This window comes from Lentinus tigrinus (genome assembly GCF_003813185.1).
Source record: "Lentinus tigrinus ALCF2SS1-7 unplaced genomic scaffold L226scaffold_17, whole genome shotgun sequence".
NCBI classification, from domain to species: Eukaryota; Fungi; Basidiomycota; class Agaricomycetes; order Polyporales; family Polyporaceae; genus Lentinus; species Lentinus tigrinus.
The window spans coordinates 458,736-486,730 of record NW_027137926.1 but is presented as its reverse complement, the minus strand read 5'-3'; the positions used below and the strand labels follow the sequence as shown (position 1 = coordinate 486,730).

General features: G+C 55.9%; 10 protein-coding genes across 10 annotated transcripts; 7 read left to right on the top strand and 3 right to left on the bottom strand.

The window, feature by feature from the left end:
* Positions 1–1,192: 1,192 nt before the first annotated feature.
* L226DRAFT_572279 (kinase-like protein) lies at positions 1,193–3,705 on the top strand (the record flags this gene model as incomplete). The annotated part of the gene is made up of 3 exons (XM_067684656.1): positions 1,193–2,437; positions 2,656–2,887; positions 2,942–3,705. 3 exons carry the CDS (start codon positions 1,193–1,195, stop codon positions 3,703–3,705), a joined length of 2,241 nt encoding a protein of 746 aa, XP_067534192.1.
* Positions 3,706–4,524: 819 nt separating this feature from the next.
* Positions 4,525–6,522, bottom strand: L226DRAFT_561299 (uncharacterized protein; the record flags this gene model as incomplete). The annotated part of the gene is made up of 7 exons (XM_067683428.1): positions 4,525–4,775; positions 4,838–5,070; positions 5,154–5,240; positions 5,320–5,409; positions 5,462–5,467; positions 5,511–5,921; positions 5,982–6,522. The coding sequence occupies 6 exons, from the start codon at positions 6,520–6,522 to the stop codon at positions 4,877–4,879; spliced, it is 1,329 nt and encodes a 442-aa protein (XP_067534191.1). The 3' UTR covers positions 4,525–4,775; positions 4,838–4,876.
* A 140-nt stretch (positions 6,523–6,662) lies between these two features.
* On the top strand, positions 6,663–8,637 carry L226DRAFT_614116 (uncharacterized protein). The gene is made up of 2 exons (XM_067686586.1): positions 6,663–6,741; positions 6,795–8,637. The coding sequence occupies exons 1-2, from the start codon at positions 6,729–6,731 to the stop codon at positions 8,480–8,482; spliced, it is 1,701 nt and encodes a 566-aa protein (XP_067534190.1). The 5' UTR covers positions 6,663–6,728; the 3' UTR covers positions 8,483–8,637.
* A 109-nt stretch (positions 8,638–8,746) lies between these two features.
* Positions 8,747–10,985, bottom strand: L226DRAFT_561297 (uncharacterized protein; the record flags this gene model as incomplete). Its single annotated transcript, XM_067683427.1, has 5 exons — positions 8,747–9,837; positions 9,930–10,151; positions 10,348–10,676; positions 10,737–10,790; positions 10,955–10,985. The coding sequence occupies 5 exons, from the start codon at positions 10,983–10,985 to the stop codon at positions 8,968–8,970; spliced, it is 1,506 nt and encodes a 501-aa protein (XP_067534189.1). The 3' UTR covers positions 8,747–8,967.
* Positions 10,986–12,005: 1,020 nt separating this feature from the next.
* L226DRAFT_572275 (uncharacterized protein) lies at positions 12,006–13,244 on the bottom strand (the record flags this gene model as incomplete). Its single annotated transcript, XM_067684655.1, has 3 exons — positions 12,006–12,971; positions 13,023–13,061; positions 13,116–13,244. The coding sequence occupies 3 exons, from the start codon at positions 13,242–13,244 to the stop codon at positions 12,006–12,008; spliced, it is 1,134 nt and encodes a 377-aa protein (XP_067534188.1).
* A 1,070-nt stretch (positions 13,245–14,314) lies between these two features.
* L226DRAFT_510522 (uncharacterized protein) lies at positions 14,315–18,619 on the top strand. The gene is made up of 8 exons (XM_067678260.1): positions 14,315–14,776; positions 15,693–17,002; positions 17,056–17,587; positions 17,647–17,741; positions 17,793–17,873; positions 17,926–18,019; positions 18,074–18,337; positions 18,400–18,619. The coding sequence occupies exons 1-8, from the start codon at positions 14,417–14,419 to the stop codon at positions 18,517–18,519; spliced, it is 2,856 nt and encodes a 951-aa protein (XP_067534187.1). The 5' UTR covers positions 14,315–14,416; the 3' UTR covers positions 18,520–18,619.
* A 165-nt stretch (positions 18,620–18,784) lies between these two features.
* L226DRAFT_104370 (uncharacterized protein) lies at positions 18,785–20,231 on the top strand. The gene is made up of 3 exons (XM_067672075.1): positions 18,785–19,054; positions 19,119–19,920; positions 19,987–20,231. Exons 1-3 carry the CDS (start codon positions 18,834–18,836, stop codon positions 19,990–19,992), a joined length of 1,029 nt encoding a protein of 342 aa, XP_067534186.1. The 5' UTR covers positions 18,785–18,833; the 3' UTR covers positions 19,993–20,231.
* A 796-nt stretch (positions 20,232–21,027) lies between these two features.
* Positions 21,028–22,370, top strand: L226DRAFT_536309 (uncharacterized protein). The gene is made up of 3 exons (XM_067681094.1): positions 21,028–21,313; positions 21,378–22,179; positions 22,244–22,370. Exons 1-3 carry the CDS (start codon positions 21,072–21,074, stop codon positions 22,247–22,249), a joined length of 1,050 nt encoding a protein of 349 aa, XP_067534185.1. The 5' UTR covers positions 21,028–21,071; the 3' UTR covers positions 22,250–22,370.
* L226DRAFT_104355 (uncharacterized protein) lies at positions 22,349–22,951 on the top strand. Its single transcript, XM_067672074.1, has 3 exons — positions 22,349–22,362; positions 22,454–22,599; positions 22,673–22,951. The coding sequence occupies exons 2-3, from the start codon at positions 22,539–22,541 to the stop codon at positions 22,858–22,860; spliced, it is 249 nt and encodes an 82-aa protein (XP_067534184.1). The 5' UTR covers positions 22,349–22,362; positions 22,454–22,538; the 3' UTR covers positions 22,861–22,951.
* Positions 22,952–25,108: 2,157 nt separating this feature from the next.
* Positions 25,109–26,482, top strand: L226DRAFT_465177 (terpenoid synthase; the record flags this gene model as incomplete). The annotated part of the gene is made up of 5 exons (XM_067675902.1): positions 25,109–25,265; positions 25,323–25,361; positions 25,415–25,589; positions 25,659–25,941; positions 26,003–26,482. 5 exons carry the CDS (start codon positions 25,109–25,111, stop codon positions 26,480–26,482), a joined length of 1,134 nt encoding a protein of 377 aa, XP_067534183.1.
* Positions 26,483–27,995: the final 1,513 nt, after the last annotated feature.

The window sequence follows — 27,995 nt, the reverse complement described above, 5'->3', positions numbered from 1 at the left end:
GCCGATATCCTGCGCCCCCCCTGTGAAGTTGATCAGCCGTGTGAGTAACCACATATGTCGAGTATGCTGACGCGAGCAACTCGCCTCCCGTCCTGGCCCTGTTGGTCCCCTATGTTTTTTTTGTGTCGAAGATGCTTTGAGGGTGCTGCTGCGTCGATCGTGGACCGGAGGCTGGAAGGTATGTATGTGACGTGAGAGGTCCCATATTGCTGTGCGTCTTCGCCATATGCAATTGGTTAATTCTCCTCTTGCACCATCATCCTTCGACCGGTCTCGGCTCGAATGGCTTGCTCGTTGCGCACGCCTTCTCACGATGGGACCGCCGGGGCGGGTTTCCTATGAGGATACGTGGTCGCTTGCATCGATGCGTATGAGGATTGGAGGGTGCATCCTCGTTCGAGGGGAGGCTCGTCCGCGGCGCACGGTGACGGTCGTCGGTGACAGCGTCAAGAGTTGATTATCCCGAGAGTCATGTTGTTCCAGGTGGGCCGGAGGTCCGACTCGCAGTCAGTCCTCCGCATGATGTTGGGCCTGGAGCCAAGGCCTCCCAACGTCGCGGATCGTTGGTGTTCAGGTGTCCGCGCGGTCGTGCGAACCCTCCTAGTTCCGGCCCACGAACGTCCATGTCACGTCTCCTAACGCTTCTGGGAGGTGGTACAACGCAGCATGACTTCGTCATTCGTGTTCCTGCTCCATGAAGTAGTAGTATTCTTGGGTTCTTGGAGCACATGCTGCGGTATGCTGACCCCGGTGCACCGTTGGGCGGTTAGGAACGTGCAGTGAGGTATAGGGCGCCCAGCGCCGCCGCGCAGTCCTTGCTATGACATCAACACTCGCTCAAATTCTGCGCTGTCTGTCTTGACTTGCGAGAAATATGTTTGGTTGTTTGAAGAGAGGCCCCGCGAGGCAGAGGAAGGGAAGGAGGTTGCGAGGAGGGATTGCGGATATGGGTCGGGGTGATCCGGAGGCGGATAAGGGGCAGAAAACGGAGGAAAAGCGCAGACTCAGTCACTTATCCTGGTCACGACCGCGGTGGAGTCAACGCACCGTCCTCCGCGTCCGTCGTCCTTGCTCTCATGGCTTGCTGACGTTAGCCATCCTACTTACTTATCCTCCGCTCTCTCAATTCGTCTCGGTCCTCCTCTTTCCTTCCTTCCACCATCTTGCTTGCTGTATATTTCTTTTTCTCGACATGCACGACGGCTGGAATTACCACCTCAGCCCGTCGCCCTCCGCCTGCTCCTCCACGCGCTCCTCGCACCTCAGTGTCCTCACGAACACATCTTCATCCTCTCCCCCACCCTCTCCGACCGGCAGCAAGACACACGCGTTCTTTGCCTCGCCCTTCTCCGATGACGCATCGCCCCAGCCGCCCCCGTCCCCGTCCGGAAGAACGCACGCATTCTTTGCGTCCCCATTCACCACCGATGCCCCCCTGCCGCCTCCCAATCCCCACACACGGCAGGGTTCGGACAGGTCGGAGCGGTCAGTGAGCTCGTCGCAGGTGAGTACCGACGACACGCCCAGGGCACCTCACAAAGTCCCCGCGCGTTCCCTCAACGCCGACTTCTTCGCTCCCTCCTTCCTCCCTACGCCACCCCCGAGCATCCGCTCGGTGAGCACGGCCCCGTCGCGGGACAACTCCACGTCGCCCCCATCATCGCGCATACACCTGCCGCCCCTGTCTCGCCTCTTCCCCTCGCGCGTGCGCTACGGTAGCGAACATGATCCGTCACACACGAACGTGCGACGCGACTTCCTCCACCTTGAGTCCGGCGTCTCGTCACAGGACCTCCGGGAGCAATACCACGCTGGGGAACAGACCGAGTCGCCTGTTGACCTCCACCACCCACACCCGGGTTCTCCCCCCGAGTCCGAGCGCCGCCACCTTCCTCCGCCCCTTACGTCGTCGGCAACGTCGTCTTCGCAAACGACCCCTCGGCCAACTTTGCATGGCGATAAGTCGTACTTGTCATCTCAGAGGCCACCGTCGCCACCCCCGTCTGATCCGGAACAGACCATTCCATACCTGAAGCTCGAACCCGGCGTCACCCTATCAAGCTCGTCGTTATCGCTGGAGCTCGTCAAACCGCTGGGAACCGGCTCCTTCAGTAGTGTGTGGCTCGCGCGCGATACGCAAGGCCAACTCAACGCACTCGAACTAGTACGGAAATCTTCTCTGGCCCGAAGCAAGAGCCTCAGAGGTCGCCGTTCGCGTATCATCGATGGAACGCGCCCTTTACGCCGGAAACCAAAGGACGGCTCGGCCACCGACGCGAACGCTATGGCTATCTTATCGCCGAAGGACGAAGGGCCCATGAAGATACTCGGGCGGAAGTTTGGCCGACTTGTTGCGGTGAAGATGACGGAAAGGGCCGCGTGTGACGCAAACTCACGCTCACGCGTGAGCTTTGTGCGGGAAGTAGAGGTTCTTCGGGTGAGTTTCCATACTACTGCGGTCCTTAGCTCCTTCGTCCCCCATATATGCGCCTTCTTTCTTCCCGGAGTCGCCTTCGGAGTTCGTTACGAACGGTCGTATGAGGATAACGGCGATTTGACGGTAGCATATAACCACGTCCGTGTGATGGTTCTCGCGAAGAGCGGTCCGTGGCGTCCTACACATGCTCTTACTGATCGTCCGTCTTCCCCTTCCAGCATATCTCGCATCCATCAATCGTGTCCTATCTCCATTCCTTCAGCACTCCGTCACACCATTGCCTCGTCCTAGAACACGTCGGCGGCGGTGAACTGTTAGACTTGGTCGACAACCCTGTAAGCCATGCTCGCATAACCGAGCCTCTCGTCAGACGAATATGGGGAGAGCTATGCAGAGCTGTCGCATGGATGCACAGTGTGGGTCTTGTTCACCGCGATATCAAGCTTGAGAGTGAGCATCCATGCTTTATATGCCTCTGATTGATGCATTGACGTCTTCACGTAGATATCCTCCTTACGTCCGACCCCTTCGCGGAGCCGTTACCCTCACAATCACTGATCAAACTCACCGACTTCGGCTTATCCCGGTTCATCGATCCTGAACAGCCCTTGCTTACGACGTTGTGTGGTTCGGACTCGTACGCCGCTCCGGAACTCGTCATGGGCAAGCCATACGACGGTCGTCAGACTGACGCTTGGGCCTGCGGCGTGGTCTTGTATGCGCTTGCGACGCGTCGTCTGCCCTTCGACGCGCCATCACCAAATGGCATGATCCCGCACGACCAGCCACCGCGGATCGAGGCCGACTGGGAAGTGCAGCGGAAAAGGCGCGCAGAACGTAAGGGGCTCCTCAACCGGATAGCGCAGGGCGACTACTCCTGGCCGGAAGTCGGCGCGGATGTCGAGGAGCCGCGGAGAGGCCTCGCACTCGCGGGAAGCGCAGGCATCCGCCGGATGGTCGCGCGTCTTCTCGTACGTGATCCCAGGAAACGTGCGCGTGTCGTGGATCTGTGGGCGGACGAGTGTGGCTGGATGCATGGTGAGGGTGCGCCGCCACCGCCGGTGCTCGATAACCCGCCCGGTCCTCCGTCGCCTGCCGTCCGGGCGGTGGATGCTGAGGATGCGGTGCCGATCGTTGTGAACGGAGTGGATGGTGACGAGATCGAGTTAGACGTGGACGCAGACCTTGATGCGGAGGCTGACGATGAGGGCGTCCTTGTGGATGTCGAGGATATCGGGCCGGGCAGCGTCGCTCGTCAGGAGCACTAGTGCTTGCCCCCCTGTCCCGTCGTTTCGCATGCGTTGTCTTCCGCCGTTGCTTCCATCTATCGTCTCGCATCCTGGGTTTTCGTGTTTTTATCACCGTCGCTAGCATCATACATGGCGGCGGTTGGGCTTACAAATGTTTGTTGTCTTTCTTTCTCGTTTCCCCTGTAGATGTGTTGCCTGCCTGCCTGCATATTGTTATTGCCCCTACATGTTGTCACACTAACGTCGCTCTCACCCTCCCGCCTGGCTACCTGCATCCTCTTCATCATCCTCATCCCCCATATACTATCACAACTACAACAATATATCGCGTCAATCTGATATCCGCCGCTCCCGAGCTCGTCGCGCACTCATTCCTGCCTTCTTGTTCTGCCCTGGCCTGTATCGACGTCGTAACTAGTAACTATAGTCCTGACACTTTGACCCATCTCGCCATCTCGCTCCCTTAAAGCTTGATATATAAATATCCATTAACCACGTATACATATCGACATCATCGTATCTTACATATTCCGACCCCCCGGCGTGCGCATGCACAGTCCACATTCCAACAGACGACTGTGGATTGTTGATTGTGCACTGTGCTGTGCGTCCGTCTACTACTTCCGTATCGCGTAACCGAATCTTAGCTACAGATACATACCCCGTTGCAAGACATTTTCGTAGTTTGAGCTTCGTTGGTCTGACTAGTGCTGAGTACCTGGTCCTGAGTACCTGAACTCTGAAGGGTTCGCAGCCTGAGCAGTGAGGGAGGCGGACTCGAGCTCTGCGTTGCACATGCATATATGCACACTCCTCGCCCGCGTCTGCCTGTCCGCTGCCACGCATGTTCGGTGTCATTTGGTATCGAAACCATCGTACAGCGCAGGCGACTCAGCGACGTTGAGCGTGGGCACCCACCCCCATCCATCTTGACGAGGACTCCTCGAGAACCTGGCTTCGAAAGGCTGCAGTCTGCTGGAGCGCGCACGAGCCGTCACGGTTGAGGAAAGACTGCGATGCGAAGTCTTACTCCAGGAAGCTCGAGCCGTGGAAAGTCAACGTGCGCCAAGATTGTAACTTCACCTGTTCTTCCAGTCACGGCGGTAAGGTTTTTGGACATTCATAGCGAAGGCTGGAAGCAAGGACTCACAGAGGTCGTTTCACAGAACCACACATCGCACCTAGGTCACTAGTCCCCGTCAACGACGTCGGACTCACGGTCCTCGGCGTATATTGTGGAACCGTCGTCGTGGAGCCTCGATCCGTCCGAGGACATGGAGATTTGGGGGTTCTTCGCCATGTACACGTCCGCCAGCCTTTGGATCCGCAGAGTGTCGGGATGAGAGAAGATCTTGGTGTCAGGAGGGTTGACCGACTCCTCATCTGGAAAGATAAACGGATGCGTGTCAGGGCTCAGCGCTCAAAGACGGCCAGGGAATCACTCGGACTGCGAGCACGAGACGTACTCAAGTCCGGGAACTGCGCCTTCCATCGAGCTTTCCACCTCTCTTCCTCTTCCTCGCTCGTCTCGGGTGGTGGTGGTGGTGGTTGCTCTGGTCGATCCGCAAGTGGAGTTGAACAGACATCAGTATCTCACGCACGGCAGGAAGCACGGTGTACTCGGGTACGCACGCGGGCAACCGTCATCCTGGGCTTCCGAGTCGGTCGTGTCGACACCCTCTTCATTGCTAGTCTCCGTCGTCGTCGTCGTATCGGAAGCCGCTAAAGGAGTGAAGATAAAATGAGCAACCATCCCAAGTAGCACGAGACTCACGTGTGTCTGCGTGAACAGTAGTAAGCGTGTGAGTTAATGGCTGACCTACCATGATGCTTCTTCGCCCTCGCGTTGGCTTTTTCCGCCTCCAAAAGTGCGGCAGGGACACGCACACCATGCTCCTCCCAGACTGGCCTGACATTAAGCAGGACGTTGTACGCGAAACGAGCATATAAGAAGAACTCGGACACGCGTTCAGGCATTGCCACCGGTCTCCTGTGGAGCAGCTCAGCGTAATGACGGTCGTTCAGGCCAATGCTGTATGCCAAGTACGTGCTGGGGTCCAGCGGGAAGAAGACAAAGCCGCCCCGTTCGAGGCATTCACGAACGTCGCTGCGCAGAGTGAGTCCATTCGCCGTATCGTTGATGAGCGCTCGGGGATTGTGACAGTATAAGTCCATGTCGTAAAGCTTGAACCAGGCGATTTGATCCTGAGGCAAGATATGGGCGTTCTGAATACCTGTAGCCGCCAGTTAGCTCTTGGAGAGTCGATGTGAAAAAAAAAGCGAAGGGCACGCACAGCGGGGGAACTCGGTTATGATACAACGGCCGTCCTTTGCCTTCACCACATTCGACATGGCAGACGCTGAGTACGACGCGTACTTGTCGCCCAGATCCAGTCGTCTCGGGCTATCCTGGGGGATTGGATTCCAATGAACAGGGACAGACTTCGGCGGAGTCCATGCCCTGAAGTCCGCGACGACCGGGTACTTGTTCGCCGTCCCAGGTTTATCGCTGAGGTGGAGGTAGTAGGTCCCGGTACTCAGGATGGGGACGTCGGTCGGAATGGGGTTATCGCCTGTTATGTCACTAGCTAGGAAGGTTTGCTGATTGCCAGTGATTACGTGGCAGGCATCCAGGACGACTCGAAGGGCCACTCCGCCCTCAGGCTGCGGGGGATGCGGGGGTTGTAGACACGGAGGGTTCGGAGGCGGATGAATGGGATCATAGGCAGGAAAAGTGATCACTGCGCGGTCGTAGCCAGGATGAACGATCGTAACTTTGCCATAGGTACGAAGTTCTGCCAGACCCAGGCCTCGAAGCTTGTCTCTTGGTTGCATCGTACAACTTTGCGGAGGAGGAGTACGACAGGAGCTATATAAGTATTGACCGTTACTAGACGCCCACATAGGAGACAACAAGATTTGGCGCGCTGCATCAGCCCCTCGGCGTCACAGTATACTCGCTTTCAAGTTGCTCCCATCACTCTACCATCAGTCTGAAGATCTGAAGCTCAACCACCTCAGGGGATTTGAACTTGTGTGCCATGGCTCAAAGAGGTGACTACCCTTTGTGTTGCGCCCCATGATACGTTACTGATTGTTTTTTTCAGATGACTTTGCGTACTACGCAGATGGTAGTAGTCCGTTCCCTACCTTCGACTCACACCTCACTCCAGACGACCGGAGCCATCTCGCTTCCCTCGATCCCAAGCAAGTCCACGAAACTACCAGGATCAAGATTGACGAGCTGTTGAACCGTGTACGCTCCCTCAGCTCCGTCTGCAACGCCGCCGCTCCTATCAATCGCATTCTCCCTCCTGACGTCCTTATGGGAGTCTTCAGTTATCTCGAACCGAGCTTCAGGCGTCCCGTGATGCTGAACGTTCTACACGTTTGCCGGCTGTGGCGGCACCTGCTGCTCCGCAGTACGGCTTTTTGGGGGCGTGTAGCGGGCGGGTTCCGAGATCCCACTAAGATTCGTCCCGACGGCGTCGCTCTCTTCCACACCACCCTCCAACGAACACACAACACCCCTCTTACAATCACTCTTGACTATGTCAACTCCGCAATCACGAAGACACTCGTACTTCATGCTTCACACATCGTGTCATTGACAATCACGGTCACCCCCGAAGGGTTGAACATCTTCAACGGCCGGTTCGAACAAGAAGGCATGCCTCTCTTGGAGCGTCTCGACATATCGCATTCCACCAAAGGCGAGGCCTCATTGTGTCCGAACCTCTTGCTCAAAAAAACGCTCTTTCCCCGCCTTCGTTTCCTACGACATCCCTTCGACACTCTGGAAGTGACCTCCATCGATGGTCAGCTTCGAGATCTCGTCCTCTTCGGATGCGAGTGTCCGCTCTGCGCGCACTTCACTCCATCTCGAAAAGAGGACGTGTTTGCCCGTCTCACCCAACTACTGGAACGCTGCACGTCTTTGCAAAGCCTCGTGCTTAATCGTATCGCCCCCACCTTGCACTTGCAGACCACAGACGACCGGACCATTTCCCTACCAACCTTGCGTTACCTGAGCATCGTCCATCATTATACGTCCGTGCTCTTGTCGAGCCTCATCATCCCTGAAGCTTGTGTGGTGGTTATCTTGGGTATGGACGCGACAAGCATGCGCATCGACAACCTCTTCCCTCGAAATCCTGAAGCATTTCGTCAACTCTCCTTTGCGGATAGGGTCCGCGCTCGCTTCATCAAGAAACCCAAGAAATGTCTCCTCCAAGTCTTTGAATCGTACATCGGTCGTTCGAACGTCTTCTTCGTTTCAAAGGACGTCCGAGACAGGTCGTGGTCGAACGCGTCCATGGCGTACTACCGATCCCTACTGCGTTCTATGCCTCGCCTCCGCTTCATCGACTTCCCGGAGGATGCCCGGCGCATGGCCATCGTCCTTTCGAAGGTCACCTCTGGAGGATGTGTCTGTCCGCACTTGGAAGAGTTGGAGGTCCAATGGCAACACTGGTGTGACGAGGATTTCAAGGGGTGGGGAACGGATAGTGTTGGGACATCGACATTGCCAGGAGAGGACCCCTGGTACTGGTCCGGCCCGATGGTTCTGAGCATCTTCTGCAGCTATATGCGCGGCATGCTGAGCAGCAGAGCGGCAGCGGGGTCCCCCTTGAAGAGACTGCATCTGCGTATGTACAGAGGTTTCGAGTCTGCCGAGTACGTCGACGAAGAGAGCTGGGAGCTGCCGGTACTGAAGGAGCGAATACTGGCGCAGCTCGGGTCGGACTTCGAGTGCGATCTTGTTATTTCATACTGCGAAGATGACTACTGCTAGTACCACACCACTGGCGACAGGTGTATACGTATGTATCGTGGGCCTCGGCCCCTCGCGTAGTATATTGTCATCTATCTCTGTAGCCATGTGTTGTACAGTATTCAGTAGCACAAACTGTTCGCCGATGCCGTCGGTGCCAATGTTTACGACGAGATGTCCGACGCATTGATTGCGACTTGCTTCGATGTTCATTAGTTTCTTGTTCCCATGCTTGCTCATGCTCACGCCCCGGATGTTCTCCCCGTGCGTGCACAAATACAATATCCTGTGGGATTAAACGAGACTGAGGCCGAGAGTGAGAGGCCGAAAGCCGCAGTAAAGCGGAGGAACGAGACGGCAACAAGGGCTGGTGAACATGAGCAGTAAGTTATTGTACATGAACGAGACTGATAGCGCACATTGAACGCAGAGGATAATAAACTAATAGGCAGAAAGGCTCGGAGTCCTCGGACATTGTACGCGAGCCTACGACGCACACACCCTACCTACATATCCTCATCGAAAGAAACCATGAGATCGCCCTCAAAGTCCGAGCCGAGCCGAGCCAACATCCGCTCCCTTAGCACCGACGGCTCCCAGCTCTCTTTGTCCACGTAGACATCCAACACCGCTTGCCGATCGATGCGCACATGCAATTTCTTCAAGTGAGATCCCGCGGCCGCTCTGTTGAGGAGCATGCGGCGGATGTAGTCGCAGAAGGTGGCCAACACGGTCGGACCGTGTGCACGAGCACTCTGAATCCACTTGCGGAAGGTCGAGTTATGTTCCGGCAGGATCGGCGGCAACTCCTCGTTGTCCGTCTTCAGCGCTTTGAAGCCGGTATCGTACCAGTAGAGCCACTGGACATCCAGCTCGTCCAGCTGTGGACAGACGCATCTTCCGGAGGTGACGTTGCCCAGGGCGACCGCCATCGACCGGGCGTCCTCCTGGAACTCGATGGCGCGGACGCAAGGCATGGAATGCAGCAAGAGTCGAAACTCCGCGGGTATATATCTCCCACTGTCCATGGCCGCAAAGTGGAGACTGAAGCGCTTCACGCCGTCAGTGTACGCTTCGAAAATTTGCAGGGACTGTCTCGGCGAGTGCGCAACCACGCGGGCGCACACCCTCTCTGCAGCGGCTATTTGATGGAATGCGGAGAGATCATGGGGAAGGAGGTCGCGAATAGACCCGTTGCGGTCGGGGTAAGGGTTGCTGAGCTTGACGGTGCAAGAGTTGGGAATGATGAGGCTCGTCAACAACATGGAGGCGTGGTTGTGATAGATCCGCAGCAGGCGCAGGGATGGTAGGAAGATGGTCCGGTCGTCCGTCGTCCGCAAGATCAAGGACTCGGTGATACGATCAAGTTCCAGGGTCTGTAAGGACGTAGAGCGTTCCAACATTCCGGTGAGAGAAGGGATCACCTGGTCTTCTGGTCTGTCTCTGAACATTGTGAAGCAGAGCTTACATCTGCATCCGACGAGAGCGAGCTGTAGGAGCTGGCCATCAATGGAAGCCACGTCCAGAGTCTTGATGGGATGCCGGAGGGAGCGGAGGCGGGGGAAGAGTGCTCTATTGAGCCGGAGGCTGTGACGGGATGAGCTGGTGCCTCTGTTGGAATGAGATATGTCGAGACGCTCCAAGAGAGGCATGCCTTCTCGTTCGAGGTAGCCGTTGACGAAGTCCAACCCTTCGCGGGAGACCGTGATGGTCAACGACACAATGCGTGAAGCATGCGGTACGAGTGTCTTCGCGACCTGGAAGTTGGCAAAGTCAAGAGCCACTGTAAGAGGGAACTTCCGTGTTCGTTGGAGGATGGTACGGAAGAGATCGACGCCGTCGGGACGAATCTGAGTGGGATCTCGGAATTCGCCCACTACGCGCACCCAAAAGGCCGTACTGCGCAGCAGCAGGTGCCGCCACATCCGGCAAACGTGTAGAATGTTCAACTGCCCGGGACGCTCAAAGCTGGGCTTGAGATGACTGAAGACCTCCATAAGGACTTCGGGAGGGAGTTTACGATTGATGAACGCGGCAGCGTTTGAGACGGAATAGAGCGAGCGTACGCGGTTCAAGAGCTCGTCGATCTTGGCCCTGGTCCATTCCTCAACCTTTTCGGGCGCGAGAAAAGCGAGGTGGTTCCGGTCCTCTGCAGTGAGGTACGAATCAAAAGCAGGGAGCGGTTCGACAGCTTCATATGCTCTATATTCCATATCTAGAATATTTTCAGCAAACAGTTCCGAAGGAGCATCCCATGCCAGTGGCAACCACTCACCGTCTTCACCTGAGACCCTGCTACGCGTTATTCTCTGAACCTGGTAGGCCTGTGCTATCACAGACCGGTAGTCGTTAGTATACTGATTTGAGGCAAGCTATTGCTATTCGCAATTTCGTGACTTCAAAGTGCAGTTGAACGTCGTGGACGAGCAAGTTGAGCAGAAGAAGGAAGTTGGGGAGCAAAGGACGCCAACAAATTGCCAACCACCGACAGACGCGCAAACATAACGCGCGTCTTCATTGCCATATGGAAACAGCGGGCCGGTAGCCGGATCTATCCGATACGTGCGACTTCAGTAAGCTTCAGTAAAATCGATGTATAGTATTATTATGACATTTGAACAGCTTGAGTCATCTTTAAATAGTTTGTACCATATGACCCACGCATCACGGCGAGATGGTGAAGTCAAGCTTCACATTTAAGTCCCGCTGAGTGAGTTATGCCAACATCACAGTCAATACAACGACACAAGACAGAGCTTGAGGCTGTTTGAGCTACTCGATAGATGCAAGCCCGCATACTCAGCACGATATTACTTGGACCCAATGACGACAATCGGGAGCGTACACAAGTACTCGCCCGTTTAACCCAGATTCTTCATCCTCCTGGACTCTGGCAACACAACCATCACCTTCCGGGTTCCCAATCGGACTTGGTGCTGCATGTGAAGCAGAGCAAGCTGTACATCTCCGGAGAGAACAACACCGCGACCTCGGAGCCGGACAACTACACCGTCGTATTGGCGAGGGGTGCCTGCTCCGGTGACGCTTCATTAATGGAGTCGTTCCAGAGCAGATCACCACAAAAAGGCGAGTACGGGGCCCAGCATGGGGTTCGAGGGCGAGGGAGGGTCGTGTGTAGGGGAATCGGACATCCGCGTGGTCTTTCTGCAAAATGTAGATTGTTATAGAAGCTCCACAGGACGAACCTTGACAAGTCTTCGCACCGGGAGTCGAACGTATTGCCGGTCGTAGCTTTGAAGACCTCGTATAGTTATACACACAGCTTGGTCGACGCTGTTGCCAGAAGCAGCGCGATGGTGCACTTCCTAGGCGAATTCAGGATGTCGGTAAGATGGTCAGTTAGCATGAAATCACGGATACTCACTGCGCCCCATTCGCAGCCATCATCGGCTCAATTCAATTTCTTGTTCCCATGCTTGCTCAGGCTCATGCCCCGGATATTCTCCCCGTGACCGGAGGCGCCCTCAGTTGCTCGTGCTCCGAGCTCTGGGCCGCTCCGAGCTCTGTCCATCTTTGAGCCACCCTACTGTGATGGTAACGTCTTGCCCGTAAGCGCACGGAAGTGGTACCGGTCGTGCACCTTCTTGATCAGTCCACCCCGCTCCACACTGCTGTGCCACACTTTCGCCGCGTCCTCGAGCAGGATGTCGCTCGGATACCGCGCCTTCCCATCTTCGCCGCACCAATCGAAGTCTATCAGCACCACCCTGTCCCCCACCAGTAACACATTCGGTCTGCGCAGGTCCCCAAAGACGAAGCCATTGCCATGCAGCGCCGTGATGGCGCTCTCGAGTGAAGCGATGTGCGCTGGATCCTGCAGGACACCCGTGGCCTCCTTGCCCACCACATAGTCCATCACAACGACCCACATCCCAACCGACTGCACGAACTCACAGAATCGCAGTGTCGGTGCCTGTGGTGGCGACGCGCGCGCGAGCAGTTCATGCGCGACCTTGCCATATGTGGGCGTAAACTTGACTACGACGTCCCATGTCTCGGTATCGGTCTGTGCCTCTGCGACGAACACTGCCTTCATAGGGTACTCCATCGCTAGTCGTCGCTTGTAAGTAAGCGGGACGGTCTTGCCCTGCTCGTTCTCGTATGTCTTGAAGTAGGGACTGATCATGGGAGCGGATTGCATAGTGCGCGCTGCTCCCGCGGATGGCCCGCGAGTAGGAAGTCTAGGCCCGATGCCGACAGCACCTGGGTGTGGATCGGGAACGGTCATCGACTCTATAAGACGAGTGTAATAGTCGTCCAGCTCCTTCAGACACGTCCGCAACGCATAGAACAGTTGCGCTACCCGATGGCCCGCATCGTCGAGCATCGAGCGCCCATTGAGGTTCGGACGCGGGACGATGGAGATGCTGTCGCCAAGGTTCTGCACGATCAGCTGGTCGGCGAACACTGCGCCGCTGACCAGCAGATTCGGACCCGTCGAACCTATAAGGATTGCGGGACAGCAGCACCATTCACGGACCGATCGAGCCTACAGTCAAAATATAAGTATCGCAACGGCATAGCTACATGCACAGCTCACCTCATCAGACGAGTAATAGGCAACATACACATTCTCAGCCTGGGCAGTCGGGTCGCACCCGCCTTCCCCAATCTACGGCTTGAGCTCGTGCACTCTGATAAGGGGAGTGAAGCCACCACGCGTCCTTTTCGCAGCAAACATCGCCCCATCAGAGGTGAATATTCCTGTGCTGTTCGAGATAGACGTAAGTTTCAGGATGGCCTGGTGTACCCCCAGGCTCATCGAGGGCGACAGCATCTCCTGCCGCTTGCTTCCATGCTTGTGGTAAGCAACGGAGGCACAAAGTTCTGCGCTGTGTCCAACTCGTCAGAGTCGAAAACACGACGTTCTTGCATGCACTTCGAGAGAGTGCGAAGGAGGAGCGAGGAGAAGCGGGTACCTAAGCTCGCGGAATGCTTCAGCCATTGCTTTGGGCGGGAAAGGGGTGGGCAACGTGGTCGAAGTAGTATTACTACTAGTACTAGAAGCAGGCGCCACCCCTTTGCGATCACATGACTGAGGCGTCGGGCAAGACGCGCCTAACTTCTTGCCAGGACTCTGCGTCTGAGTAAGTAGCACATGGGCCTACGTGTTGCCCGCATTGACCACACCAACTTCCTGCTTCCCACAGTCGGCTTCGACGTCGGAGAGAATGCGTTCACGCCGTACAGGTTCCGCGAGCCAGACGTTCCTAGAGTGGCGTCAAGATTCCTCAGCAGCACATCTGCTGATTGCTTCGTTGCCAGAGTACCGATGAACGATGGTGAACACGAATTTTCCGACACACGGACAAACTGGTCAACCCTTAGCCAAGCCTCGTGAAGATGAAGGTTGGTCGAAGAACGTCAGAATTTTGTCAATGTGCGACTCGGAGGTCGGCTCACGCATGCTATGAGCCGACGATCCGCTGGGAAGCACGTCGCGTCGTTGAGAAGACAGCTAAAATGACAGGGCCAGCCTAGTAGCCGTGGAGAAAGTCTCAGCTGCATGGTAATTCGATGTCGAACACGTACGGCAACTCGGTGGTTATACAGCTTAATGTTCTTAGTTCACACGACTCAGGTCACCGCTCCTTGCAAGTTGAGCAAAGCCGTGCTGTCCCCGTTATTGCTGTCTTCTGGCGAATGTCGCGAGAGGAACATGCAGCGAGAAGCAAGGTGTTGATGGCGGTATGAGAAAAGGAGCGGGGGTGCTGCGGTGGCAGTGGTCCTAGGGCGGGGCCCAACCCAAAATGGGAGGAACGATGCGCCGCGGCGCCTTTGCCACACATGTCACCGCTTCCGGAAGCTGCCCAGTTCCCCACACTTTAGTCTCGAAATACATGACACCGTCCAGTTCGCCGTCGACCCCCATCCTGTTTCCCCTCTTCCTCTTCCTCATCCCTGCTCGATAGCAGCGGTCGCGGCGTCCACGCCATGTCTGCCAACTGCGAAAACTATGGGACTCCTAACGGAACATCATGCGCCTGCCCTCCAGGCTTCGGCGGATCAACATGCTCGCAACCTGCGTGCGGAGGCAACATTTTCCAAGGCTCGGGACGTTCGCTGACCAGCGGCTCACCATTCGCGAACTTGACCTCATGTTCGTGCGAGGACGGTTGGACTGGGACGGGATGCAACGTCTGTCGGACGGCGACGGCGTGCCAGGCGGGCTTCGCGAGCATCACAGGAAACGCTGGATCCCTTACTGGCGCGGACACCGGGCAGAACAACACGCTCATCTGCAACGCGAATGCGAGAGTATATGCGGCGGGCGAGATGAGTTGCCAAGTACAGGTGAGTCTCCTCATGCTGTTCTGGTCGGTTTCGCGTTATTCTGCAAGTTCGTGTTCCTCGATCCACGCGTCCCTTCCGCATGCTACGAGTCTTGCAATCATTTGGGCCGGGGCGCGATTGGCGTCCAAGCGCATAGTCAAGAGACCATGTGGAGGAATCCCCCTAGCAGACTTAGAGTATCCATTGCTCTTTCGTCCCGAGCCATTCGATGCACAAGATGCATGCGACACGCGTTTCATGACAGCGCGACCTCCATGAGCTGGTCTGCTTGTGGGATGCGCGGCGGCTGAGCTTTCCCCCGGTTAGCATCCAAGCGCATAGTCGACAGAATCGTGCACTGTGCAGGACTTCCCCTATGTATCCCCGAGCTGCCCTACGTTTCCACCTTCTGGCTGGTTTGTGCGCGAACGTAAAACGAGCTCGCGCAGACCAGAAGGTATTCGGTGCTGTTGCATCCTGAGCCTTGCCAGTGCCACGCACAAATGGGCGCAGCAGGGGGACATCATGCGACATGAGTTCTACGGCGGCGCGACCCCCGACATCACGGATAGCGGGGAAACCTCATATGAAATGCACGGGCGTGTAAGCCCGTGATGTTTGTCCTTTTGTCCTGGGACGATTCTTTTCTAAAGGAGCTCCTCCGGTCGCGCATACATACAACGTCTCTTGAGTGCGAGGCTTCTGCTAGATGCCTCCATTACTTCGCCTGCTCGTAAGCGCGACGCAGACTGATGGACCGCATATATGTTGCGGCAATCAGAGGGAAAGGTATCGGCGGGATCGCCTGGCCCCTTCCAGATCCTATCCGTCGTGTCGGCGCGGTCGATCGTGACACGTCCAAAGTTAGACCATGAGCAGTTCATTTCCTTGATGTACGCTTTTAATCGAGAACATGGCTAACGCCTTCATGTATCAGAATCCTACACTTCAATCATTGTTCCCCGGCTCTTCAACTCTTACCATTCTGCGAAACCTGAACGCCTCCTTCACGCCTCTTCCCAACACGACCGCTTTCGGTAGCAGTGGTTCCGTCTACGCCCAGCTCTTTTATGAAGGCGTAGAACAATTCTATTGCACCGCGGACTCGTGCCAGCAGGACCTCGGTTCAGGCGACGGCAGCGCCGATTGGAACTGCCAGGACCTGAAGTGCACATGTCGTTCCGGGACGACGTTCTGCGGAGCGGTGTCACTGTCGAACCTCACCGGGATCATCGATGGGCTTAGTGGTACGCTTGGTATCTCCTGCGATCCCCCATCTTCCGACAACACAGCAACGTGCGCGTTCAAGCAGGACACCATCCAGCAGGTCTTTGGATCTTCTGGCCTCTCGCTAAGCGGATGCACGTTTGGCGAGTGCGTCGCACAGAGCGTCATCGATACCTTGTCTGGCAATTCGACAAGTTCTACCACCACCAACGGTTCTGGCACATCGCTCAGCGGCGGTGTTATCGCTGGTCTCGCCGTCGTAGGTGGTCTTATCGGCATTGCACTGCTCTTCCTCGTCCTGGGCTGGCTCACGCAGCGTCGTGCGCGGAAGCAAGGCGCGAGTGGGCTGAAGCCTTCGGGAGGCGTCGCGGTCGCATGGTCAGACGTCAGCTACTTCGTGTCCACGCCTACCTCGGGGATCTCTTTGCGCCGCCGTCGCAGAAGAGACACGGACAACCAGAAGGTCGTGCTCGACAATGTCAGCGGACGCGTTGTCTCTGGGGAGATGATGGCCATCCTTGGCCCCAGCGGTGCAGGCAAGACGACGCTCATCGAGATCCTCGCGCAGAAGCACAAGTCAGGGCAGGTCCTCGGGAGCGTCACGTTCCCCGGTGGCGACGGCACGCCTCCTCGCGTGGGCTTCGTCCCGCAGCAGGACGTCCTCCCCCCGATGCTTACGGTGTACGAGGCGCTGCTCTTCGCGGCTCGTCTGCGTCTGCCTGAGAGCGTGCCAGACTCTGAGAAGGGCGCGCGCGTCGACGACATCATGGACCGGCTTGGGATCTCGCATCTGCGCGATGTGCGGATTGGCGACGGGGAGAAGCGCGGAATCAGTGGTGGTGAGATGCGGCGAGTGAGCATCGGGTTGGAGCTCGTTGCGAAGCCAGACGTCCTTCTCCTCGACGAGCCGACCTCCGGATTGGACTCCGTATCGGCGTCGAAAGTCGCGAAGGTCCTCCATGCGCTCGCGCACGACCCAGATAACCCGACGGCCGTCATTGCCTCCATTCACCAGCCTAGGTACGTGTGCCCTACGATGATGCGTGTCGTATCTTACTGATAGCTTGCTGCAGCTCCCAGCTATACCACTCCTTCGACCAGATCTTGCTGCTTGCGCACGGCCACGCGTTATACTCGGGACCCGGGGGGTTCGCTCCTGCCGAGCACTTCTCTGCGCGCGGCGTCGCGTACAAGGAGGGCTACAACGTCGCCGACTACCTCCTCGACGTCGCGAGTGACGCCCCGGTCGGGCTCTTCGAGATCTCAAGTGGCATCCACAGTGGTGCTTCCGCGCCATCATCGGACGAAGTGGAGAAGGGTCAAGGCGGGGCATCTCCTAATCTGGAGAAGACTCAGACGGCGAATATCCAACCGGCGAGAAGGAGGAGGTCGTGGCTCCCGAGTACGCGGTATGCGGCGACGTTCCTCACGCAGCTCGAGGTCCTCTCTGGGAGGGAGTGGAAGATCCTCCGGAGGGACAAGACGCTGTTCTTCGCTCATGTCGCTGTCGCGTCGGTACTGGGCGTCTTTTGCGGTGGGCTATACTTCAAAACAGATATCACGATCGCCGGCTTCCAGTCCAGAGTGGGCTGTCTCTTCTTCTTGGTCAGTCTTTTCTCCATATTACTGTCGAGTTGCTACTGAGCGCCGATGCTCTACTGTAGGGCGCGCTCATCGCGTTCTCTTCTCTTAGCGCGCTGTACAATGTTGTAGAAATACGCCCGCTGTTCCTCCGGGAACGGTCGGCCTCATACTATAGGTGCGTCCATTACCTCCAAGATTCAGAAGGCGAACTGACTCCTTGCCTTAGTCCCACAGCTTGGCTATTATCTCGTTTCATCTTCGACGTCTTGCCTTTGCGTATCATACCCACCATCATTGTATCTTCTATGTACGTCTCGTCTCATCCGTTATCGCAAACTGTCGCTGACCGCATCCCGCAGCACGTATTGGATGGCCGGACTGGCGCACGACGCCGCACACTTCTTCAAGTTCCTCTTCATCTTGGTTTTGTACACTCTGGCCATGACACTTTTCGTACGTCTCCCTCTCTGCCCTATCCCTTTTCCGTCTGACAAGCGTGCCACGTAGAACTTCCTCCTCGCCTGCGTCTTCCGCAACGGCGGCATCGCCATCCTGGTCTCCGCGCTGACCGCGCTGTACCAGATGACGTACGCCGGGTTCTTCGTGCATCTGAACGACATCCCGCCCGTGCTCCGGTGGCTGCAGTGGCTCTGCCCGCTCAAGTACACCCTCGAGGCGCTCTCCGTGAATGAAGTGGGCTCCGGGCTCATGATCCAAGACTCGCTCGAGGGCGTGCCCGTGAACGTCTCCGCGGCGTTGATCATGCAGACGGTACGTGCTGCCTTGGTTCGCGTGTATGTATGGAACTTGCTGATTGATGTTGTGATTCGCAGCTGTTTGGTTTCGGGGCGAACAATTACTATCGGGACGTGTTGGTTCTGTTTGCGTTCATCGCTGGCTTCGGAGTTGGGGTGATCTTTGTTGTGTGGCTGAAGGTGCGCGAGCGGCGATGATTTATCGAGGACTATCTAGGATATGTACTGTATGTACTTTAGACATTTGGACAATAAGGATTGTATACTATCGAGTCGTGGACCGAGCGAAGTTGCAGACAAGTTCATTTTAGTACATGCGGATAGTGGGCGTAGAGACGGTGCTCAAAATGAACATTGAAAGTTGGAGATGTCGAAGGCGCGAGGATACATAGCGGGCATCGGAGGCGAGCCGGACCGAAGATAACCGAGTCGCACCGTTCCATCGACAGTTCATCTTGCCTCGAGTTTACTTGCCCCTCTCTGACGACTTCTCAGTATCCTCGAGCATACCGATGGAAGTTGTCCTCTACAAACCCTCCTCGAAAAAGCCGCAACCTTCTGCCTCCGAGTCGGGAGGCTCAGGGCTTGTCCTGCCGGAAGGAGATAATCTGCGCCGTTGCGCCCACTGTCATAAACCAGAGGTCGTGGGCCTGAAGTTGAAAAGCTGCAGCAGCTGCCGCAATATACTGTATTGCAGTGGGGAGTGTCAGAAGGCAAACTGGCCAACGCATAAGTAAGGGGACTCTTCCACACATGACATGAGTGCCACGTCACCACAACACTGACCATACTATTAGGAATACATGTCGAGCTGGGCCCCCGGCACAGGAACACCAGCTTGCTCAGTACGGATACACGTCGGCCGCCGCGTTCTCGCGCGACGTCCGCGACTATATCGATGCGCATTCGTGGGCCATCCGGAACATCGTCATGATAATACGGCAAATCTGGCGCGATACGCATCCGAACACACCCATCAGGGAGCAACCTCGCCGTATCAGGTTCCGCCTGCAATGCCAGACGAGCCCCTCGAACCCCCGCAAGAACCATAATCCAGCTACACGCTTCGCCGTCGTTGGGACACCCGCGCTTTGCGATCTGGACGAGTGGATTCGGGACTTCCCTGACTGGTGGGAACAGTCAGAGCGCGGCCGCGCGGAACTCGAGACGAAATACGCACGCGAGCAGGGGCCGGATTACCTTGGTCTGCTCTCCCTCGAGTACTTCGTCCCGGAGACGAATGCGTGTACCATGGACTTTCTCCCGATTCTGCAGCCCAATGTCATTGATCCCGATCCCGATCTGAGGCGACTGCTCTTCAGCGACATGATATGCTTCTCCTTGAGAAGCATGAACTGTGGCTTTCCGCTCCGCATGAGCGCTGAGTCGAGGCAGGTCGGGATTCCGGGACATTTCGTACGCGTGGAGAAGACTTGGCAGTGGAAGCCGCTGTTCAGCTCCTGGGACGAGTACGCTCTAGGTGAGGGGAAGGGGCCCAAAGATGCCGCCTATCGGGAGTTGGACCTCGCCATATCCAGCCGTGTTTTCTTCCACGGACCAATGCCCGAGCTCATGAAGATGCAAGCGTGGTACTGCACGGTGAGATACGACCAGTTCCCTTGTTTCTGCTCAGCCGTAGAGTTGACACGTCCGTCTCCTTGGCAGATGTGATACGTTGGTGGATGCCGTCTCCGCACCGGGAGCGGATGATCTTGCTCAGATATTCCTATCTCTTCTTGAATCTGCAAGCGTTCTTCAAGTGGCGCGACTATGGAACACGAACGTAAATGAGTATTTACTGGTTGGATCTTCCCAGAGCCGGCATCTTGGACGTCTTGCCTCTGCGTATTATACGTGACTCAACAGTGTATCTACCTTGTACGTCTTACCTTCTGCTAACCGGCATACATCCTTACTGACCGCGTCCCACAGCGTAACATGTAGAATGGCTGTTCTTGTATACGACACCGCTCAGATTCGTCATCTTGCCACTTGGTCATGTCCCCTTGTTGCGACACTCTTCGTACGTCTCTTGATCAATCTCTCCTGACCGTCTGTCTCTCCTCACGCGTTGGCATTTCCGAATCTTCTTTCTCGCATGTCTCTTCCGCATTGGTGGTATCGTCCTTGTCTCCGCCCTCACCACCTCGATTCGGACACACGTCGGGTTCCTCATCCACCTGAACGACATCTCCCTGCTGTACCTAGGTGATTCAGAAGTTCCACCCGCCGATTCACGCGTCCTCGTCAACGCGTTGGCAGCGCTAATCAAGCAGACAGTACGTGTCACCCCTGCTCATCTAGAGGTATACTGAAGGCTTAGCTCGTGTTGTGCAGTTGCCATTCGTGTTCGGGCCTCGCAACAACCTTGCACATGGTGGTGCCAAGTTGCGTGCGCTGCTCTTCTGGCCTGGAGGTGGTAGCTTGTTTGAATGGTTGAGGGAGCGCGAGCGGATATGCGTCTCGATAACCACACGGAATTGTGCCTCTGTAGTACGAGTTGGTACATATGTAAATCGGCGCTGCCAGACCATTGACGCTGCCAGAAAGGAGGGAAGCGGTGTTCATTCATGGTGGTCGGGACTCGGGAAGACGAAGGATCGGACTTACATCGCCGACTTCGGCCGCGGGCGTCTCCGAGAACCTCATTGTCCTTGATTTGAAGTTTCGTCTGGAATCAACTTCTGTCTACTCACTAGGATTGATCGTTAAGCTCTCCTGCCTCCTTTTTTTGCTGAGTTGTCACCAGAATGAAGGAAGGACTTCCTTCAAGTTCCCAGGCCTCTTCGGAAACGCTCCGACAGTCTACCTCGAATGCAAACTTGAACCCGCCACCAATGCTAGCTCATCCTCCCGAAGGAGAAGCTTTGCGAGTCTGTCATGTATGCGGCGAACCAGAAGTCCCTGGTCTGAAGTTGAAGGAATGCAGCGGTTGCCGCAATATACTGTACTGCAGCGGGAAGTGCCAGAAGGCGGACTGGCCGCGGCACAGGTAAGTGATATCCCCAGTAGCAATACAACACTGTGGTGCTTACCAGAGCCGTGGCCCAACGCAGAGCTGTATGTCGAGCGGGACCCCCGGCAGATGAAAGCAGACTCGCTCAATACGGTTACACATCAGCTGCTGCCTTCTCACGCGACATCCGCGACTACATCAACGCGCATTCGTGGGCCTCCAACCGCCTAGTCTTCATCAAACGGCAAATTTGGCGGGACACGCACCTAAACACTCCCGCAGTGCAGCATCCCCGCCTTATCAGGTTCCGCCTACGATGTCAGACGACTCCAGACTCTCCCAAGAACCGTAATCCCGCTACACGTTTCGCCGTCGTTGGGGAACCTATCCTCGGCGATATGGACCAGTGGATACGGGAATACCCTCATTGGTGGGAACAGACGCAGGAAGGCCGCGCGGAGCTCATGCGTGGGTACGTACACAAGTATGGGTCGGAGTGTATCGGCATGTTCGCGATCGAGTTCTACGTCCCGGAGACAAACTCGTGCACTATGGACTTCCTTCCCAACCTCGACCCCCTCGAACCAGATCCCGGCTCGCACTTGCGAAGGCCTCTCTTTGAAGACATGATCCAGTTCTGCATGAAGAGCATGAATCACGGATTTCCGCTTCGTCGGAGCGACTCGAATGAGTCGAGAGCAGTCGGAATTCCCGGACGCTTTGTACAAGTGGACAAAACTTGGAAGTGGAAGCCGTTCTTCAATTCCTGGGACGAGTATTCTCCTGGGGAAAGAAGGAGGAAGGATGCTGCATATCGTGAGCTAGACCTTGCCATGGCTAGCTGTGAGTTCTGGCGTGGGCCCATGCCCCAGCTCATGAAGATTGTCTCGTGGTTCTGCACCGTGAGTCAATTCTAGTTCCAGCGTCGAGGTGCTCACAGAATTGATACATCGGTCTTCCTGACAGCTATGACAAGCCATTGTACTCTCATCCTTGGCATTTGGAGAAGGTCTTGTCCAGATCGTTCCTGCATTCAATTTATTCCGTGATGTCGACATGCTTCGGCATGTTCATGACATACGAATGTACGCACTGCTCCAACTTCCTCCGAATCGGAATTAGTATCGCTTTGTAAGTCGCGATGATCGTGCAGTGCTGATGACCTTATATGTCTAGAGCATGACTTCCACAATGGACTCAGACACCTTGAGCAAGGCAAGATGCAACGGAGATTCTCGCCAGCATAGCGTCAGTTGGTGGCATGTATGAAGGTCGATGGCGCCAGCAGAAAATGCCGGCCAGTCGCACAGCCAGACGCTCACGTGCGATCACACCGCATCTCGGTCACTCCCGTTCACCGTATGCATGGCATTCACGCAAGATTTGCACCCGCAGGCCCGAGATCCATGCAAATTGCATTCATCTCACCATGCAGCGCGCCGCCACTAGCAGGCTGCAGGCGGTTGGACTTAGGCACCGACTCGGACGGTAAGTTCTATCCCCCTTGCATTTTCAGCTCCGAGGCGCGACATGTCAGATCCGCGACCATACGTCCGACCAAGCGATATCTCGGCCGGCTGTGACCTGAAGCTCGAAGCCCATGTAGGATGTACGGCAACAAGGTACCGAACCATTGCATCGACCGCGTTCTCCGGAGTACTCCACTCAAGTTGCCGCTTCGCCTTTTCCCGAGACCACTGTTCCTGACAATGACTGGTAGTGTGGTCACTGGTGCCTGTCTGGGCTACAGACTACGCTGATAGGATGTCAACATGTCTGGTCCATGTAGTATTAGTGCTATGTAGGAAGGGTTGGTCACCGACGACGGTCCAGATCCGTGCGGCACTCCGTATACTCAGTTCGAGCCAAGTCCACGCGGTATCCGCGGCGAGGCTTGCCACGAATAGTCTAATAAGGCCGTCATTGTGTGGAGCTAGCGGTGTTAGATTGACGTCTCAACCTCTGCCAGAGCCAAGGCAGTTTGCATTTCCGAGTCCCGGCTGCCGAATCTACATACCACGAGGCACCAGAGTCCAGGCGCCATATTGTAGAGAAGGTAGCACTCGGAGGTTGCAGCGGAAGAGCAGGTGCAGTCGATAACTTCTCAACTCGATATTGACTGATGGCCGTGGTCGTACAAGTGAGGGACTGGTCCTGGGGTCGTCATGAACGTTTCGGATGATCTTCCGCAGGACCGTGGCGCCGAAAAGCGCGGTCGTGTCCGAGCGTCAGACGCCCAAACTTCAACACTTACTCGCCACCAGTCGTCCGACTCGCCGGACACAGATTTTGTCCGGCTTCTTCTTGCTACCCATTTGCCCTTTGACAGGGCCATTGCTGTGGTATCTCATCACCGTAACATAATGCTGACATATGGTCCGAAGCGGAACGCTGTCGTGAGCTCAACAGCGTAACTTTACAACCCGCGGTCGGCAGAACGGGAGACATCACCTCTGGAAGCAAGCAAGACGATGCAAGGAAGACCTTCAAATCCCGACCGTTGCTTGGTGGCGGGAACGGAGGAGGTTGATGACGCTGGAACGCTGTAACAATCACCCGGTCCCGCCTTCTTTGTATGTTGTTCATTCCTGTCCCTCTACACACACATCACAATGACATTCACGCCAGGCAGATTTGTAATCCACAAACCCACACATTGCGTCCTACTCAACGTAAAGCCGTCCGCAACTGGCAGTTTGCCGGTGGATGGCATTCAAGATTCCGAGAGTATGGGGGACCTCCCTCACACGAAGCTTGGAATACTCTGCATGCGCCTTTACGGAGGCCCACTCCGACCACGGAATAAGAAACCCGTGAATGAAGACAAATGAAGGAAGCAGAGTGGAACGAACTCAAACAAGGGCCCCGGTCAGGTCCGCTACATGCGGTCTAATCAGGTGCGAGATCGCGAGATGTTACTGGTGTTATGATTAACGAGATAAATCTTGGTACGGTCTGCATGTCGCGTTGGCCGCTGACTCAGGGTCGGTTCAGATTGTGGCACGAATTAGGGCGCCCCAAGAAGAGAGCCGTAGTCTCAGGCCTTAGCAAGTTGGGACTAGAGCTGTACTTTAATGCGGCAGTATCGATACAGGTGAGTCCCGTGGGTGACTAACGCTACAAAATTTCTATGGGCCTCCCGGTCCAGGCTGTAAGGAATTATTGCGCAAGCATTCACAACTGCGCGTCGTTCTTCGCCCGTCGCTTCAGACGGCACTGCACTGCGCTCAGAGCCGGCAACCGTGTACAAGGATTGCTTTGGCCAGAGAACAAGTTCTTTCCCCGAGTTTCATCTATTATCAGGTGCACATTCATGCATCTTGTATGGGGCCGCTTCATCGCGGATCATGACCGCCGTGTGGGAGCGGGTGGCTAGCATCCAGAGGTCGTCTCGTTAGCCGTCAGCATCCAACCGCATGTTGACTTGCAATCCGTCTGCAGAGTCATGGTTTCAGGGTTGAAGGTGCGTTGAACATTATGTCTTCATTATCTGTCGCCTCAGGCGCGAACCTGATATCACTTGACTGTTTGCGTTCCAGCTAGCGATGGCGTAAGCAAGCCCAACAATCGGACTTGCCTTGTACTCAACCCATATCGAGCAGACTCAACGTCGGCGATGTGTGTGGAACATCAGCGCCTCCGCAGGGCCGGTTGTCCACACATGCAGGTTAGCCCACGGATGGACATTCGTTATTTTTCGGCTGACACTTTGCCACTACATTCTTCGACATACCAACAAGCGCTGACGTACGACATTCCTTCAGGCTGGCATATATGAGGACGCAGTATGTCGACTGAAGACATCGTCATAACATGCCCGCTCCGTCCAACATGACATTCAGGCTTCCCGACACCCTCGCTAAGTGGCCATGGCTTAGGCTGCTGAACCCCCACTATGCCGAGGTCAAGGCGGAGTCCTCTGCCTGGCTGGAGTCCTTCCACGCGTTTGGGCCGAAGGCTCAGAAGGCGTTCAACAAGTGCGACTTCAGTACGTGGACATACCTGTATTTCCCGACGACGCCGCTCATCTCAGCCGATTATGCAGACCTTCTCGCCTCGCTGGCCTATCCGCTTGCTACCAAAGGTACTGTAACTCTCATCAGCCTCGTCGGATACACGCTGACCCTGTGTTTATAGAGCAACTGCGAACAGGCTGTGACCTCATGAACCTGTTCTTCGTGTTCGACGAATATTCCGACGTCGAGGACGAACGGACGGTTCAGGTGTTCGCAGATATCATCATGGACGCGTTGAGGAACCCTCACAAGACACGCCCTGCTGGGGAACCCGTGCTCGGAGAAATTACAAGGCAGTACGTTCTCTCGACTGTGAAACTGTTAGGCTCAACCGTGTGCTCACGACATGACGCCCCTATTTCCAGGTTCTGGGAGCGCGCCATCCAGTCCGCTAGCGAGTCCGCCCAGCGTCGCTTCATCAGCACCTTCGACGCGTACTGTCAGTCCGTCGTGCAGCAGGCGGCCGACCGCGATGTTCAGCGCCTGCGCGACGTGAACAGCTACCTCGAGATGCGGAGGGAGAACATCGGGGCCAAGCCGTCCTTCGCACTCCTCGAGCTCGACATGAACCTGCCAGACGAGGTCCTCGCCCACCCTGCCATCGTTGATCTGACTACTTGGGCTATTGATATGATCATCCTCGGGAACGTAAGTCACAATTTCGGTTAGTCGGGCGGCGATGTTCCTGACAAGCGGCGGCCAATGGCAGGACATATGCTCGTACAACGTGGAGCAGTCTCGAGGCGACGACGGGTGCAATATAGTGACTATTGTTATGCACCAGTTCCAGACCGACCTCCACGGCGCCATGGAGTGGATTGACAACCACCACAAGACACTTATGGACCGGTTCCTCTCGTACTACGGCCACCTGCCCACGTGGGGCCCTGTCATCGACGTCCAGGTGGCGCGCTATGTTCAGGGAGTCGGGAATTGGGTTCGCGCCAATGACACCTGGAGTTTCGAGAGTCAGCGGTACTTCGGGTTAGATGGGCTGGCAATAGCAGAGGACCGGTGTGTGACTTTGCTGCCGAAGGTACCGGAGAGCAAGCTCCCTGATCGGGCGGGCCCTACGGGCGTCGGCGCGCGCATCGACAAGTTCAGGCACTTAACTTCTCGGCTCCGCGGTCTCGCTGTATTCTCTCTGTGCGTCCTGGTAGCGTCATTCACTGTACGAGCAGGTGCTTAGACTACATGCTATATCGATCGGACGTGTGCAATTTCGCTCTTGTCGTTCGTATGTACATGCGCTATGCCAAGAATCATCTACTTTCCACCCCCGGCGACCGTAGTTTTCGGAGATCTGACTTATCCTTTGATATGCCGAAAAAGAGGGATGAAGTTATGGCGTATATGTATCAGACACTATGATGAAGCTTGATAGTGCTGCGGAACTTGTATAGCCCACCTGGCACCACGTACGGCTAACCTGATCCAGGTGATTCATGTGCACCGCAAGCGCATACTTGGGCGGCTGCGGCGGTTCCCAAAACAGTTAAGCTTCTCCCCGATCATGAGTGAAAGACTATTCCCTCATATGGCTCAGCGGTGTGGTCCGGTTGGTGTGTGCAGGTGAACGCACTTTGAGCGAACGAGCGAGCCGCTGCGCCACCATTGCCGAATACCGATTTATTTGTCGGTTTTAATGAAAGCGTGAAGGACCCGCATTGACGAGTGGAGGCTGTATGAAAATTGACCGCGCAATTTTTCAAGCATGATTGACAGATAGAATTCGGGCACTGCATTGGGGCCCAAGATGATTGGAGGGGCCTGTTGTGGCTAAGCTGAGTAGCAAGCGAGGGCAGTTCCCGGCGCACAGGCGTCTATCGGTGCTGGAGGCAGCTGACTCCTGAGCCTTCGGCGCGCCTGCTGCCCACACAAGCTCAGTTCCGTTCCTCGATGTTACTAGCTCTGACATGGGACCTGGACGCCCAAATAGGCTCGAACTGTATCATCGCCTTGTTCCACTTTGGCCGACAACAGCCAGTGACGACAATCGCCTCGTCCACTTCGCCTCTGCGAGTTGGCGGATCGGAGTTGATCTGTCCAAGTTGAGCCCCTCCCTCCGCCAGATACAGCTTCACGAAGGAGACGTGGATTTTCAAAGGCTTTGGGATGGCTCTATATGGGCTCAGTGCCGTGAGATTGAGTGGGTGACGAAACTGCCGGTCTGTGTTCGACAGTGCCGAAACCAATGCATTCACTGACGGATTTGCTCTGCAGGATCTTAAGATTGCGCCTGGAAGCGAAGCCGCATTGCGTGCGCAGAATTTTGGTGAAATGACGAGATCTGCCCTTACTGAGACTAGTCTATGGAACGCCGACACGCCAGAGCGCAGCATCTATCTGCTCTAGGCTTTCAGACACGCCCTCCAGTCTATATCTGAAGATACGCCAGAAGCAAGAATGTATTGTGGCGAGGAGGGCCACAAGTCCTGAGACGACACACGGACACGTCTTCCTGACGGCATCCGGCCTTACAAAGCTTTCCCTTTGCGGCCTTTAGACCTTGAGTATGACAGTGCGCACCCACGATCAGTATTTATTAACATCCCGGGAATCTCTGTTGACAGTCAGTACTGCTATCATGGACACCCAACATCTCCCCGACCTCGTAAACATCTTGCAACGTTTCCCATCATCTCCCATTCCGTGGGGGGTCAGCGTGAACCCCACCATCATCGCATCCGTCCTTGTCGTAT